Below are 16,273 nucleotides of genomic sequence, written 5' to 3'. Positions count from 1 at the left end.
TTTCCCTCTTCACCCACGGTCGCTACGAGCAAACACCCCCTCACGCCTTTATCAACCTGTTGACTTTCATAGTCACTGTCATTCGCTTTCAACAACAACAACATTCAAGATGCGCGGCCTCTACATGGGACTGGGCGCCATTGCCCTGGCGTCCGTGAACGCCTGGGAGTATCCCTTCTGCGTACGTCTTCTTTTCCGTCTTTGCTCTCAGCTCTGTCCCCATCCGTTCGTCTCATGCTCGTTCTTACATGGGATGAACTGCATGGGTCGTGTGCTCTCCTGCGCAAATCAAGGACCGTCCAACTAACATATCCTAGGAGCAAGATGGATGCTACCGCAACCTCGTCGACGACCGTTTCCAGGAGGAGGCCAAGACATTTTGCGTCGAATACCTGCACGGCACCACCACCGCTGCCGCTGCCATCCCCACCAACTTCAACAACTGCGACGGTGACATCAAGGCCATCTCCTCTGCCTGCTCTTGCATCACCTACAGCTTGAGCGTCACCGTCCCCGTCACCACGAGCACCGCTGTTCCCGTCACTACCAGCACCACCGTCAGCACGACCGAGGTCACCACCGAGGCTATCTCGACCACCACCACCACCGAGGTTGTCCCCACCAGCACTCCCGTCACATCTGAGGAGAGCACCACCTCGACTGCCGTCAGCAGCACCGAAGCCCACAGCACTACTACTTCAACCGAAGACTGCACCACGTCTTCCACTGTTGTCAGCAGCACCAAGGATGTCACCACCTCTACGTCGACTGAGGACTGCACAACATCTTCTACCGCCGTCAGCAGCACAAAGGACATCACCACCTCGACTGCCGTGAGCAGCACCGAGGCAATCCTCACGACCAAGGGCCACAATACCTACTCCGTCGAGACCTCCACCTACGTGCCCCCTACCACTACCCCCTACGCCAACACTACGAGCGAGAAGCCTCCTCACCACACAGAGAGCAGCACCAAGGCAATCCTCACGACCAAGGGCCACAATACCTACTCCGTCGAGACCTCCACTTACGTGCCCCCTACCACTACCCCCTACGCCAACACTACGAGCGAGAAGCCTCCCCACCACACAGAGAAGCCTCCTCACCACACAGAGAAGCCTCCTCACCACACAGAGACCAGCACCACCAAGCTGACCACCTCCACAATCTACACCACCCGTGTTGAAACCGTGACGAAGTGCCCCGCCTATGTGACCGACTGCCCCGATAGGCCCCATGTCACCACCAAGACAATCGCCGTCTCTACCACTGTCTGCCCTGTGACTGAAGAGACGCCCGTCACCACGATCCCAACGACAAAGTTGACCACCTCCACCATCTACACCACCCGTGTTGAAACCGTGACGAGGTGCCCCGCCTACGTGACAGACTGCCCCGACAGACCCCACGTCACTACCAGGACAATCGCCATCTCTACCACTGTCTGCCCCGTCACTGAGAAGGAGCCCACAAAGCCTGTTACCAAGCCCGTTACAGAACCCACCCACCCCGTCACTAAGCCGGAGTCCTGGACCATCTCGACAATCTACACTACAAAGGTTCACACCGTCACCGCTTGCCGTGGCGGTAGCGGTCCCGACTGCGTCGCTACTTCCCACATCACCACTCAGAGGATTCCCGTTTCGACCACCATCCGCCCCGTTACTGAGAGCGTGCCTCATCACACTTTGAGCACCGTTCACCCCGTCGTCAGCAGCAGCAAGCCCCCTGCGCCGCCTGCCGTCACTCACCCTGTTGTTACTCCCCCTGTCGGAACACCTATCGCACCCCCTGCTGTCACTCACCCCGTGGGTATTCCCTCCAATGGCACCACTCCCGCCGGCACTACCCACGTTCCCGTCCCCACCAAGTCAACGGTGGCTGTCGTTGTTCCGGGTGCCGCTGGCCGCCTCAGCTCCGGCATCTTTGCTGCTGCCGCTGGTGTCGTGGTTGCTGCCTTTCTTTAAATTTTACGTTGACGGTCAGATGTGATTTTCGGACCAGATCAAGTCCATTGCGATGGACTGTCAAAACTTTTTCCTAATGTATAATTGGCGTAAACAATTTCCAGATGACGAGACGTGAATACGGGAATAGAATAGCCCGTTCACGCAAGAGTCGAACCATACAAAATTGAACATGGCTGTCACATACGGCCGACATTTCTACCTTTACTGTCACAAATACCCCAAAATGCGTTCCGGGATAAGCGTGAATGGAATGCCAATTAACACAGTTGCTTACCAAGCCCCTGAGGCCGAGGCCGGGAGATATGGACGCAGGTTTTGTTGTGGTGAGGAGAAAAAGTACCTCATGCATGTGCAGGTGTAGGATCCAATCGATTGGAACCGATGGGTGCCAAGCCAGCCACAGCATGACAACATCTCCCCCCGGTTACACGGCATCCCAATGCTAATTCGACGACGCGAATCCTCAAAATCCTCCCGCCTCTCAGCTTGTACCCAAACCGTACCCGCTCAGTTGTCAGATGTTGCCGTTGGCCGGCGGCGCCCAGTCCTGGGGGAAGGTGACCATGGCCACCATGCAATCGTAGTAGCCTGTGCCCATTTGATGTTGTCTGATTAGCATCGTCCATCACTACATGACGCATTGGAAGAAGGCAGATGAAGGGGAGGTGGTCAGACAAATGGTTTGAACTCATTTGGAGTGATTCACGGGCGCTCCTCGTAATGAAGTCCGTTGTGTTTTATCATCATGGTTCCCTTCTTGTTTCCCCCTTGGGCAGGAGGAGAAGGGTAGGGCGCGATAGAGTGAGCTTGGTAGGAGATGGAAGGATTTACGGATCACGTATTCGGTCCAGGCGTCGCCGACGACCTCCCGCGGGATCATGACGGCTATCGTTGCATTCACGTCAGCGAGATTTCTCCCCAGAGTATGGTAAATGGACTGATGGAAGCAAGCCAGGAAGAAAAAGGAGGGGAATCCGAAATAAAAGAAGGTGAAAAATCTAAATCGGCCCCTTACCTTGACCGGTCTGTACGTGATGGAGAAGGCTGTACAGGGAGGCGATATTGTTCATTCTCTCGAAGGATTCGACCATCTCGCACAGCTAGCCCACGTTGAAGGGGACGTCGTCGTGGCACATGTTTGCGGCGGTTCTTGCGCAAAGCGTTTGTTTGTGGGAAATTAGAGGGTGGCGGAGCGTTGATTGGGAATTGGTTTGAACGAGGGGGGCTGGTGGCTTCCTGCTGCTGGATCTGGATCTGTGGGAGCGAGGAGAGGCAAGGTCAGTAGGCGACGGAATAAAGCATTTGAAAGGAGGGAGATAAGGGGAGGGGAACGGAAAGAGAACTACAAGGACCACAAACGAAATTCATTAGGACTATACATAAGGCTGGGTGCTAGTATACCACATACATTCATGATAACATATCAACCTTTTCTTGAGTTGTTCAAAATTACATGCCCACTTTCGATATTCAGAGGTATTATCCCTTGTCACGCCATCCTGTTCCATGTCACTAACAATAGGCAGGCGTGGTGCTTACACGTTATCTTTGAGACTTGTAGAACGGTGATTTAGCGTTTATGTTATTCCAAAAAGTCTCAGGCCCCTAGATTCTATGCTAAATGACATAATCTACGAGATCCAGACTCTCTCTGTCGTTGTCGAACAAGTTCCATATCAATGAGATAGCCATGCAATATCGTGTCCGGGCAGACGTGCCGATTTCACAGATATACCCAACGCCTCGCATAGCAGCACTGGAACCATGTCTTTAAGCCATTGTTAACGGCAATCCTCCGCTTATGCTATTAGCGAGAGGTTGCCATTTTACCACTAGCATGCTCTCCATGGGGGTGACTTGGTGTTAAGGTCCACATGCACGGGACATGTGGTGAATATAGCGCGTAACCTTTAGGAGCTGTTCAGTTGACACTGCTCATTGGGAGACCCGGCGTATAGCGTTCTGAGACTAAATCTTCAAAAGTTAACTTCACCTCTCACGGAGCAACCCGTTCCCCTGTACATCCTCGAAAGCAAGCGAGTCATGTTTTTAACTGGTGTTAGATCGCTTATAGATACCATTTTAAGATTGTACGGTTGGTCTTGGTGATACGGTGACCACCGGAAAGTCTAGAAACACCACACAATTGCCGCGTGACTCAGGCGATGTTTTCAAACTTTCTGGTGGGCACTGTACACATACGCCGGTGCAATGCCTGTGTTTCTGTATTCCCTTTCTATTTTGGCCTGGCTCTCGGGCTACAAAGGTAACGTAACATCTCTCGGTGGATTCAACACTAATCACAATGGCCCCGTCAACCTTGTCATATCTCAACCCCACAGACTTCCGGGCGTATTGAGACGATGCACATTGTGTTGAAGATGTCAAGCTGCACGATCATCCGTGTTATAACCAGAAGGAGCGTGGTATTCACTAGGTGGCTGGCACAGAACAGGTCGGGCGGATCTATCGCTGCCTCTCCTCTACTTCAAGTATCATACTATATGTTGAACTTCGTTTTAGGCGCAATTGTTTGGCTCCGGTCCCTTCTATCATATCACAGGATGCCTTCACCCAGCGCTGACTGGCATGTGGGGTAAGAAAATTTCCTAGTGACACACAATAAAGATAATGACACAAAACTTTATCCGAAATAGCATTGCGTGTTCTATTCCAGGCCACTGGTCCTGAAATTCTGCTACATCGCCTCTGGGAACTCAATCTACCCGGGTAGAGGCACGGCAGCGTCCGTGAGAGACAGACACTCAGAGTTGAAAGTTAAAGTGGAGCTCGGACCACAAGATACACAGCATCTGAGGAGGCCATAGCCAGGTCCGGCGTAGAGTAGAAGCCGCTGAAAATTCGCCCGTGAGCTTTGCCAATCACGGGCGATATACGGACACGGAGAAAGGCCCGATAGGTTTGGCAGAATAAACCAATTATGTCGAAGTTATTACTGCGCATGGACTCGAAACGAATTGTCTATTCACTCCGTTCCAAAATGGAAGCCATGGTGGGCATATGCTGATGTCACTTTCCCGTTCTCTAGGTAACCCCCGCATGTAAGCCACATGATTTCAAGGGCCTCCGAAGCACAACTCACAATTCAAATCCCGCCTCTGGCCCAAATTTGGAATGCCTAGAATATGATGGTGAGGATTCAAGGATTGCATACATAGGTTGGTTGGTAGGCCATGTCCATCCTCTAGGTGGCAATCCACGGATCACTTTTTGCTTGAAGCTATGTGTCGGGCATGTGAAATCCCATTTTTAAAAGTCGGTTTCCCATTTCAGATAAACGACAGATCCAAACTCTTCCCTCTGACAGTCATTGCTGCAGAACTGTGGCCTACCAACACAACGTATGGCCAGATGTTTCACTTGCGGGTAGGCAAAGCTTCGTGCCGTGCACCCGGAGCCAGAACTTACTCTTTGGTGGTTCAATCTGCAATTGCCTCATCCCATGTTTGCCCAATTTTCGGGATGTTGAATAGTTGAGCTCAAGGTAGCTCGCCATCCCCCAATCGCGCAGTCCGAGTCTTTGACGCTGATTGAGCGACTACATCAAACTTTTTTTCATTCGATTTGTCCACTGCAAGAAACTGTACGGTGGAAAGATTTTCCCTTCACAGAGCTTGATACCTGGCTCCTTTTGATGCTACTCGATATGTTCTCAGAAATTTCGGGGGCCGTGGTAAACAAGTGTAGCTATCCTTCACATAGTCGTTTGCTCGGATGACGGAAAATACCCGAGTGTGCTACACGGCTGAACAGAAGAACTTCTACCCGCTCGGTCCCTTGGAGAAGGGGAATTCTGGTAAAGATTTAATGTGATTCGAAACCTTAAGCGTCTGAAGCCCAGCAACATAATTCGACAATCACGTCTAATGATTATCTGAAGATTAGAGGGAACGTTTATTTGACTGTGGGGTAGGCTCCTTTATTAAGTTGCGAAACGTTGAAATCTGCATATTAAGCACATCAAAGACTAAACAAAATGAAACAAAATGAGATAAGGTCTAAGAGTAAGCAAAGGGAGTATAAGCATACGGAGCAAAGTCAAACCGTCTATTCCATTCGCCGCGGTTGCGAATGAGATGTGTACTCACAATAGCTATGGCGTTAGTTAGAGAAACAAGCCAATGGCATGCTTGCGTGTCTGATAACATCTCCAAGCTCTTGGAGTTGCATCCTCTGCCTACAACCGGCAGATCTATTTTTTGTCTGGGAAGGCAGGTAGCGTTCGCCGCATCTTTTAACCTGGAATACATATTCTGGGGGAGAATCACTAATACGCCACTCATCGGTAGCCGAAAAACGTGCCAAATCATGTTAGACCCAGGATGAACATAGTGTTGGCGCGCGGCCCCATCATAATGTATCTGTGCATGGGATTCGGCTGTTGATGATCCGGAATATAGCGGCATCCCCAGGTTCTTGTGCCAAGCCTCATTGACGTTAGGAGCATTGCCATGGCCCCTTCCACAGCCGCAATCCGATTGAATCACCATCTCCATGCCCGTCGTTGGTAAAGTGCAACTCATATCTTGAAATGAGCCTTTACCTTACTTACCTGTCTGTTAATCGACAATGTATGAATAGCTTAGCCCAAATAAACGGATCGCCCGAAAAGGAAATGGAAAAGGAAAAGGCGGGAGAGGAGTAATACTACTTTCGTCTAGCGACACCTTGAAATGGACTGCTCATATTGCCAACTGCAAGGTGCGTCGACATCAGTCATCATCTCTGAGCCTCGGGTGTTTTCCCCAGATGCTCCATAACACAAAACGTTCGTCCCTTCTGCAAGAAGCAGCGTTTGGAAACGAATTGAGTCACCTCTGACAAGACCTCGGCTCCTTTGGAGCATGGGGATCGTCGGACTCGTGAGGTTTCCGGCGAAACGAAACAACCCCAAGACGCTCGGCCGACAAAAGGCCACTGAAGGGCGAGAGATGTTATCGCATCAGAAACCCTGAAACGTTCTCCCGTCCGAGTCCGAACGAAGCCGAGCAAATGCGCGTATGTTCCAGGACCCGTTTGGTTCCTGTCACACAATGACAGCGCGCACAGGCCCATCTCGACATGTCTCGAAAGCGACGATCGGAAGGAAGAAGCGCCAGCCCATCTCGGTCCCCTGCGCCTTGGGTGCATCCAAGTCTGAAGGCGCAGCCAACTGACAGCTTGGCTGCGTGCGAACCATACTTTGTGTCCATGTTAACGTTTCGATTCCATCTAATCTCTCCGCGGGCCAATAAAAGGAGAGAAAAGGCAGTCTATGGTCTTTACATGTATGGTCGAACCGAGCGCACCGGCGTCACGTCATGCACATGTGTGCCGCACTCGGACATTTGTGCTCGAGCGGACGGGAACCGTCGTTCCCGTCACATAGGAGGAGCGTTCTGCGACAGCAAAGACCGGCGGCAGCAATGCTTACTGATGGTTTACATAGTAAATAACATCGCTTCTCGTCACATGACTTGGAAACACTCTTTGCTCGTCTTGGTCCGTGTGGGAGCATGCCGAGCTGTGTGGCCATCTCCCTTAAAACCATGGGGGCAACAAGCTCGAAAGCTTGCTCGAGTCAGTGACAGGGTATGCCCTTCAATCTTCTTTACTATCTTCAGCCCATTCCCCAATTCCGATTCCATCTTCTATCACTCACTCTCCGCTTGTTCCTGTTACTTTCTCGTACCCCGCACCGGCATCACGACACCTCACAACAATGGTCTACACGGGGAAGCCTTCGGGCGGGTGCAAGCTCTGCAGGATAAGAAAGGTCAAGTGTGACGAGGCGAAGCCGTTTTGCATGCGATGCGCCAAATCGAAGAGACACTGCCCGGGCTACGGGCCCGTCGTCCGCGACCAAACAAGGACGTCGGCCGAGAAGCTCAAGAAGCTGAGGGCTAGCAGCACAGACAGCACCACCTCCGTGGACTCGTCCATACCGTTCGTGGCGAGGGCAAAGTCCGCCGGGGACTGCTACGAGAGCACGGCATCCCTGGGCCCCCCGAGGCGACACTCGACCACGTTCACGCTCGGCGACCAGAAGGGCGACCTCCGCCTGTGCTTCAGGCACGTACACGTCGGACTCCGGAACCCGCTGGACGAGCAGGCCTCGTGCTTCTTCTTGTCCGAGTTCGTCAACGTGCCCCTGACGCCGACCGCCCGCGGCTACTACGCCTTCCTGCCCCGTTTCCTCGGCCGTGAAGACATCTCAAAGTGCTTCTCGCACTCGTACAAGGCAGCGTCCATGGCCGCGTTAGCGATGCGGCAGTCAAAAGGCTCAAGAGGGCCGGCTTTATTAAGGGCCCAGGAGCATCACATCAGCGCCTTGAGAGCCGTCGGGCAAGCTATTGCGGATCCCGAAGAGATCAACAGTGACCAGACGCTCGGGGCAGTGCTCATGCTTGCCTTTTACGAGGTAATTATCAAACAGTCTACCGCGGCTGCAGATTAGATTCTAACAGCCAAGCAGACACTGATGTCCAAGGATTCCATCAAGGAGTACGTCAGCCATCTCAAGGGCGCCGCCAAGATCGTCCAGATGCGCGGCCAGCAGTGCCTCGAGACGGACGAGGGCAAGGAGATGTTCGCCATGACCCGCAACCAGTGCATCTCCGTCCAGAACCTGTTCAAGGAATCGCAAATGTCGGGCTACTCCTGGCTGCTGTACAACGAAGCGGTCCAGCGGTCGAACCGCGCCACCGTCGACACCAACCTCATCTGCAGCCACCTCCAGCAGGACGTGGACAGCATCATCAGCAAACCCGGCGAGCCCAGCGCCGAGTCGATCGACAAGATGGTCGAGCTCCTGGACAAGTGCCGGCACATCGAGCGCGAGCTGCGCAAGCACAGGGAGAACCCGAACCCGCAATGGAAGGTCCAGGTCGGGGAGTGGGTCTTTGACCGCACCGACGAGGAGCTTGACACGGAGCCCACCTTTGAAGGCAAGGTCTACAAGTTCTTCAACCTCCCGCTGGCCGTCCTGCACCTCGTGACGTGGTCGTCGCACCTGAACATCATCACGACGATGATGCGGAGCAGCTCGTGGCTCGCGGCGGCCGGCAGGGAGGGCCTGGACGACTTTGACGAGTACGGGGAGCTGGTCGGCTGCGCGACGGCCTGCGTCGAGGACATCGTGTCGGCGGCCCCGTACTTTTGCAGCTGGAACGGGTACGGCGTCATCGTCTCCCAGTTCCCCTGCGGCTCGACCAAGCCCGACGACCCGCTCAAAGGGGAGGCCGGGCTCATCGTCATGTGGCCGCTCGCCGCAGCCATGAGGAGCGACTACGCCACGCCGCGGCAGAGGCGATATCTCAGGGGTCGCCTCCGGTATATCGCGGATGCTTCCGGCATCAGCCAGGCTCGCTTCTTCATCAACGAGATGTGAGACATAATCACATTGTTTTGAAAGGCTAGCGATTGTAATTCTTTTTATGTATACTAGAAGAGACGAAAACTCCGGCAATGGGTTGCCCGCTAATATGAGCTTTGGGTTTCGGCGCTAGGGGGGGTCACAGTGTTACGGGTCAGGGGGGTAAGTTATAGCTACAGCTTTCAGACTTGTGGCAGTAATGAATGATGAAAAAGACAAAATTTGAATAATTGCTACGGTCACCCAACTGCAAACTGTCGCTGTGGTAGATCGATCACAAGAGCCCGCCACCCTCACGGCGTCAAATGGTATCTCCACTGCTGAAAGCCATCGAGAACTGTCGAAGCTTAAACCTAAGTATCCCTTACGCAAAGTTTGCTGTATTTGGGTAGTAGTCGAATGCGAGTGCGAGTGCCCTCGAGAGTCACTAGTCCGCCGGACCCACTCCGGCTCGGAACCGCAACGAAATGCCCCTTTTGTAAGTCGGCGGTGAGATGGATACCAGAAGCGCTTCTGAATGAAGTCACCGGGGTGGAGCGAAACCAGGATAATTTAGAACTTGTCTCTTTCTCATTATTGGTCGTTCAATTTATCATTCATCATGCCTCCTTATCCCCCCCCAGTTCATTACTTTCGTGGTCCTCCTCACTCCCCCCCCCAAACATAGTCCGTGCCTCAAGCGCAAAGCCTCAAGACGACGTCCTTCTCCGCCGTGCACACCTTGACCTGGCTGCCGCCGGGGCTGACGCCCGTATCCCAGACGATGGCGGGGCACGTGGCCTCCTGGCTCGCGACGACGACCTTGGAGCCCTGGAAGGCGGCGCCGAAGACGGTGCTGAGGTCGTACCACACGCCGCCGCCGTCGAGGTTGTAGGCGAAGATGAGCTGCGGCGCGCCCGTGAACAGGCCGTCGCGCGGCCGCGTGATCTTGAGCGCCTTGCCGCCCGTCACGGGGTCCCGGACGAAGGTCTCGCTGTAGGTGCCGCCGCGGGGCCCCAGCGCGCCGACGGGCACGACGGAGCCGCCGACGGACCAGACCGAGACCTCGAACGCGCAGTTGTTGTAGACGGTCGCCTTGCCGACGGCGGCGGCGGGGGCTGCGGCGGCGAGGACGGGGAGGACGGTCTTGAGCTGCATTTTTCTTTCTTCTTCTTCTTCTTCTTCTTCTCTTTTGTGTTCCTTTTGGTGGATGTCTTTTGATCTTGCAAGTTATTGGTCTTTCCTACTTTCTAGTGTTGCTGCCGATGCGTTGCTGCTGATGTGTTGCTGCCGATGCCTGCAAACACTGCCTGGATGAGACCTCCCTCTCTCGGGTTTATATACTCAGCCCATAACCGGGCTTTCTCGTGTGAATCCTCCTGAGGCCATCGTAGGGCCTCCGCGGTAGGCCAGAAAACCCCCCCCCTCTCTCTCCGGGCGACGGTACGAGACTAAGATGCCAAATACGAGCGTCGATCCCGGGGACTGTCATGATATTTCCCAAACGGGCCAGGCACCGATCGTGTAGAATCCCCTTCCGCTCCCCGGCAGGATCGTCCACGCCCGGCAGATCAGCCTGGGAATGGCCTCGAATCCCCAAGACGATCTCTGCGAGACGAACACGAACGCGTTGGGCAGCCGAGCTTGGGGAGGGGGCGTGCGGGAAAGACTCGAGCGGCGGCTCGCGGGCGGGAACGGGGTCATGGGTCTCAGGCACACACTGGCGGAATACGAGGTGCGGAGGGCTGCATGCAACATCGGCTACGGTACCGTAACCGCTCGACCACTTGGGCATCGGGGCTGGGTCCTGCGGGGGAGGGAAGTGGTGGAGCTGAGGGGGATCGGCTGACGCGGTGGGGCCACGATCTGCCGTGCTTTCTCCCCTCCCCCCCGCATCTTCGGCGCGGCTCTCTCGGAGAGTTCCATGCGTGCTTACCCGTTCCCCATGGGCGCGAAGGAGGGTGTGCAGCGGTGCGAGTTGAGAGGATGCGAGGGGGGATGCGAGGGCGAGGGCAAGGGGGAGCTGAGAGCTAGCACCGGGCGGGATGTGGTATTTCCCCTTTGTTGTCGGAAATAGCATCAGGGCATGTTTGGACGCGAACGGGAGGGCAAATCAGACATTTGACGTCGACGGCCGGACGATATTCAGCCAGCCCCGCGAATCAGCCCAGCCGTCCTGTTCAGGCTGTTGTGATAAAATCATGTCTTGAGCCATATTCGGCCCGTCTCAATGAGTTTCACTGACCAGCGGGGGGCGGGGGGGAGGGGTGCTGGCGCAAATACCAGCTCTTGGCAGCGGGCCGTCACCTGGCGTAACGTTGCGGCCACTAGAAGCGAGAGAGCATGTGTGTGAAGACAGAGAGAAAGGATTGGGAGGGGATAAACTGACATTCTCGTCGGGTATATTCATGATCCTTCGTGTCCATTGCGCCAAACGCCTACTCAAGCAACAAAGTTCCCCCCATGTAGTGTCAAACCGGACCAACCACCACCTCCTTGTGCGCTGGGTATCAATGCCTAGAAGCAACATCCAACACCCGTTCATTCCTACAGTTTCGTCGTCGGGCCTGGTATCGGAAGCAAAACACTGTGCCGTCCCTTTCTTTCCTTGATCCTTTCGTTCCTTCTTTCTTTCGTACGCGTGCCCCTTACACAGTGGTGCTTATGTGAGTTTGGGCGACCCCAGCGTGGGCATCGTCGACTCCTCCTTCTTGCGCTCCCTCTTGGCGTATATCAGCCCGCACACGTTGCACAGGGTGCCGGGCCCGTCGGGGCCGGGGCGCCATTCGGGGGTGTCGATCCGGTGGCACTTGTGGCACGAGAACTCGGAGGACCGGCGCGGTCTGCGGCCGGCGGTGGCGGCGGCGGCGGCGTGGACCTGCGGGTCGACCTTGAAGGTCACCTGGCGCTGGCTGCCCTCGGCCGCGCCCCGGCCGCGCGGGTTCGGGTCCTCCTTCCGGAGGGCGACGATCTCGTTGATGTCGCGGACGATGCCGTGCGAGAGGCGGGCCATGGCGCGCAGGTCGCTGTCGGAGGGCAGGGCGCGGTCGCTGGGGGTCTCGTAGCCGCCGCCAGGGCCGGGGCCGTTGTAGCCGGAGAAGTTCTCGGTGAGGCGGAGGAGCTGCTTTGCGCCATGGCGGATCTACATTGTGTCAGAAACGGGGGTTTGGCGTTGCTCGAGTCAAGACGGATGTGCAATATGTACAAGGGAGGATGATAAGGAAGAAGTGGGACGGACGGGGTCGACAAGGGACGTAAAGGTAGAGATAAGAGGGGAGTGTGTGGTGGGTAGGTGAGATGGGCTGTGTGTTACCCTTTGATGGCTCTCGCCTTGCCTTAGATGATTCCACGATAGCCTCGAGTCGAGTTGTGCATTGTCGTAGCGTCCGCCGCGAGATTCGGACGGGATGGTCGCAACAAGCGCATTATTCGCATCGGGCAACAAGTCGGGTCTCGGGTTTGCAGAGGATCGTGGGCTGGAGGGGCCGGAAGGCATCAAGCGAACCGGTGGCCCAAGGGCCGGCCAAACGGCGCAACGTCGGCACGTGGAGATGCACGGCAATGGGTCGGAGGGAGCGGTCCGGAGACGGGATCAGGTTCGATCGGGGGCCGGCCTAGACCGCAGCCGTCAAACGGGAAGGGTGGCAAGAGAAGGTTTGCCTGCGGCGGTGCGGCGGCAGCTTCAGCGTCAGCGACGACTGCGGCAGCGATTGTCGCGCTACGCTACGGTGCGGTACGAATGGGCGGCGTTTGCAAGCGCAATGCCGGACGAGGGCAGACACGCTGGGGGTGAGTAGACGATGGCCGCCAAGGGGGGAGGGGCTGATGGATGGATCGGTGATCTTGGTGTTTGATCTTGGGACGAGGAGCGAGGAATCGGGGGGGATCGAGATGGTCGTTTTGCGTGTGGGTTTTTAAACGGGAAAACGGGAAAACTGGAAAACTGGCGTTGGCTGACGGGCGGGTGGGAGAGAAGGGGGGGGCGAATGTTTGACCAGCTTTTGGCGGGTGGCATGGGAAAGTCGGGTGGGAATTACGCAGGTGGCCGACGAAGGGGTCGAAGGAGTAAGCGGGGGCCGGGGGGAGTTAGTGGGGGGTGGGTGGTCTGGATCTGGTCTGGACCCTGAAAAACTCGGTTATGTGCTGCAGCAGCCAAACTGTTGGTACCAGGCCAGGCCAGGCATGCTCTGTGCGGATGCACGGCAGCGCAGAGCAGCACACGGGGAGAGCGAGGGCAGAGGACGGTGGGCGGGTGGCTGTGGTGGCGACGCAGGACGGGAACAAGCCCGATTGTCTGCGGGTGCGGAGCGCGACGAGCAAGCCAAGGGAGGATGGGAGATGTCGGCCCAGACCAGCATTTCCGACTTCGCTCTCCTCCTCCTTCTCCTCCTCCTTAAAGTCTTTCGCTGCGTCCAGAAGCCAAAGGTCATTGCCATGAACATGAGCTTGTGCCTTTCCCTACACGCTGGCAGGGTCCTCCTTGGCCCAGGAAGGGGTCTTACATAAGCTGGGGCCCGATAAGATAGGGCCGTCCCCGCCCGTTCATTGGCGGGCGGAGCAAATTCCGACGGGAACCACCGGAGGGCCCCACGTCCTCGTTCCGGCGAATGATGTAAGTTGGTTCGTTCATCTCGCACGTCTCATAATATAAACTGGATTTCCTAGCTTTGTTCTGGCCATTGTCACACTCCCGTGACATGGCCCTGCCTATTTACACAACCCAGAGCCGCCTTCTAATTAGATGGGGAATCATTAACCCGCGTGTCCTAGCCTCTGTGACCCATTTTCACGCCACCAATTACCCTCCAACTGCCCCCTGTCCATGGCCCTGCCCATAGCCCTACCCATAGCCCTGCCCATATTAACTTACAACTCGTCCCGGCCCCAGTCTCTGACCTTGTTATCTTGCTTCGTCTCGCAGCTCCACGACTCCCTCTTGTCCGGGTCGCCGCCGTTGAACTTCACTGCCGCGGGGTAGGCGCAGAGCGGCCGGGTCGGCGCCTCGCTGTCGTTCCCCCCGCTCAGCTTGAACCCGTCCAGCACCTCGGGCGCCGTCCCCTCCTCGACCCACGCCTGCAGCGCCTCCAGGCCCTTGAGCGGGTAGAACGTGCCCTTGATCCCGTAGCAGTGGTACACCCCGGGCGCCTCGAAGTGGCGGTAGTAGCCCGCCGCCCCGCCGTCCGCCTCCAGCACGCGGTCGTAGTAGTCCCGCGACGTCCGCATCGTGACGCACTCGTCGGCCAGCCCGTGCCAGCTGATCATCTTGTGCCCCGACCGCTTGAGCCCGGACAGGTCCGGGTCGTTCGCCCCGATGACGCCGTCGTACTCTTTCCGGCTGGCCTCGAACGCCGCCTCCAGGTCCGCGAGCCCCATGCCCGCCACGTCGTAGCCCGGGTCCTTGTGCACGAGGTTGCGGATCCACTCCACCGACATCTGGAACGGCTGCCCGACGCAGCCCTCCCCGGCCGCGCTGCAGTTGGTGTTGCCGAGCCCGAACCGCCCCGTGAACGGCGCCCCGACCGGGTACCCCTTGGCCAGCCACAGCGGCCTGCCGTCCGCCCCGTGCGGGCCCCGCCAGATCTCCCGCGCCACCTCGGCCGCCTCCGCCGTCATCGCCATCGTCGTGCCGCCGCCGCAGTCGAGCTCGCGGCCCACCACGCTCGCCGGGTCGAAGTCGCACCGGTCCGGGTCCGCGATGACGCGGTCCCGGACCCCGTCCAGCCCGTCGCACGCCTCCACCGCGAAGCTAGTCATGTAGATGAGCTCGCAGATGTGCGGGTACGCCCCGCGCCGGTTCATGACGAACTGCGGCCAGTACGTGCTGATGATGAGGCTCGGCTGGTTCACCGCCGGCGCCCCCGACAGGATCCCGTCGTAGTCGTCCGGGTACCGCTGCGCCTCGATGATGCCCTGCCGGCCCCCCGTCGAGCACCCGTTCCAGTACGAGTACCGGGCCGCCCTGCCGTAGTACTGCGCCACCACCGACTTGGCGATGACCGTCATGTCGTGCACCGAGACGTAGGCGTAGTTGACGAGCAGCCGCTCGTTGATGGTGCCGTCGCTGTTGAGCGCCCACGGCGCGCTCTCCCACGTCCGGTGGTCGTGCCCGGCGTCCGTCGAGCTCGCTGTCGGCCGCAGTCAGTCTCTGAACAAAAGTTTAGGTAGGGAAAACACGCCATCTGGTCGGGACTTGGGGAGACCACGAGAGGGGAAGAAAAGGGCGGGAAAAGAAAGCAACACGAAGAAAAGGAAAAGGATGAAACATACCCGCATACCCCTGCGCAACCGTCGCGACCACCTTTTCGCTCCCAAACTGCCCGGCCGAGTACCCCCCTCCGCCAACGCCCACGAACCGCTCGTTCCACGCCTCCGCCGCCGGCAGCCACACCTGCACCCGCGTCGTGTCGTCGAAGCCCGCGTGCGCGTAGCTGACGGTGACGTTGCAGAAGCCGACGCCGCCCGACGCCGGGATGGCTGCGCGGCCCTCGGGCGTCAGCGGCGCGAACTCGAGGCCCCTGACCTCGGCCGCCTCCACGCCGACGAGCGCCGCGCCCTCGAGCTCTGCGGGGAATTCGAACGTGCCTGGGGCGCACGGCTTTGCTGTCGTCGGCAGTGGCGCGTCGGCGCCGCGGGCGGGGGCCGCCCACTCCGCGAGCCGCAGCGCCGTTAGCAGACCTGTGAGACTCTTCATAATGAGGGAATCGATTTCGATGGCGAGCCAAATGAGCGTTGCAGGAACTCGGGCAGGCTTATCCCCCGATCTTTTAATGCCGGTTTTGTTCGTCGAGGCTCTTTTAAGACGGTGACGCCGGTGGTTGGGGGGGAGGAGAGCGGAGGCGTTCGTACTGGATGTGCTCAGACCTCGACTATGACACAGAAAAACAAGGCCAGATTGATGCGTTGCAGATTATCAGCTCCGGGGCGGGGAGTCGGGGAGCACTACAGTCCC

At 57.1% G+C, this 16,273-nt stretch overlaps 4 protein-coding genes across 4 annotated transcripts; 2 read left to right on the top strand and 2 right to left on the bottom strand.

Moving 5' to 3' along the window:
- Positions 1–109: 109 nt before the first annotated feature.
- Positions 110–1,967, top strand: EsH8_VI_000222 (uncharacterized protein; the record flags this gene model as incomplete). Its single annotated transcript, XM_083271475.1, has 2 exons — positions 110–181; positions 318–1,967. 2 exons carry the CDS (start codon positions 110–112, stop codon positions 1,965–1,967), a joined length of 1,722 nt encoding a protein of 573 aa, XP_083126649.1.
- A 5,725-nt stretch (positions 1,968–7,692) lies between these two features.
- Positions 7,693–9,360, top strand: EsH8_VI_000221 (Zn(II)2Cys6 transcription factor domain-containing protein; the record flags this gene model as incomplete). The annotated part of the gene is made up of 2 exons (XM_083271474.1): positions 7,693–8,391; positions 8,446–9,360. 2 exons carry the CDS (start codon positions 7,693–7,695, stop codon positions 9,358–9,360), a joined length of 1,614 nt encoding a protein of 537 aa, XP_083126648.1.
- A 660-nt stretch (positions 9,361–10,020) lies between these two features.
- EsH8_VI_000220 (uncharacterized protein) lies at positions 10,021–10,482 on the bottom strand (the record flags this gene model as incomplete). Its single annotated transcript, XM_083271473.1, has 1 exon — positions 10,021–10,482. One exon carries the CDS (start codon positions 10,480–10,482, stop codon positions 10,021–10,023), a length of 462 nt encoding a protein of 153 aa, XP_083126647.1.
- A 1,504-nt stretch (positions 10,483–11,986) lies between these two features.
- On the bottom strand, positions 11,987–16,015 carry EsH8_VI_000219 (uncharacterized protein; the record flags this gene model as incomplete). The annotated part of the gene is made up of 4 exons (XM_083271472.1): positions 11,987–12,466; positions 12,945–13,047; positions 14,195–15,449; positions 15,592–16,015. 4 exons carry the CDS (start codon positions 16,013–16,015, stop codon positions 11,987–11,989), a joined length of 2,262 nt encoding a protein of 753 aa, XP_083126646.1.
- Between the last annotated feature and the right edge of the window lie 258 nt (positions 16,016–16,273).

The sequence above is a fragment of the Colletotrichum jinshuiense genome, chromosome 6, assembly GCF_051148585.1.
Source record: "Colletotrichum jinshuiense chromosome 6, complete sequence".
Taxonomy (NCBI): domain Eukaryota; kingdom Fungi; phylum Ascomycota; class Sordariomycetes; order Glomerellales; family Glomerellaceae; genus Colletotrichum; species Colletotrichum jinshuiense.
Note: the sequence above shows the minus strand (reverse complement) of the source record. Positions and strands in the feature narration are given on the sequence as shown.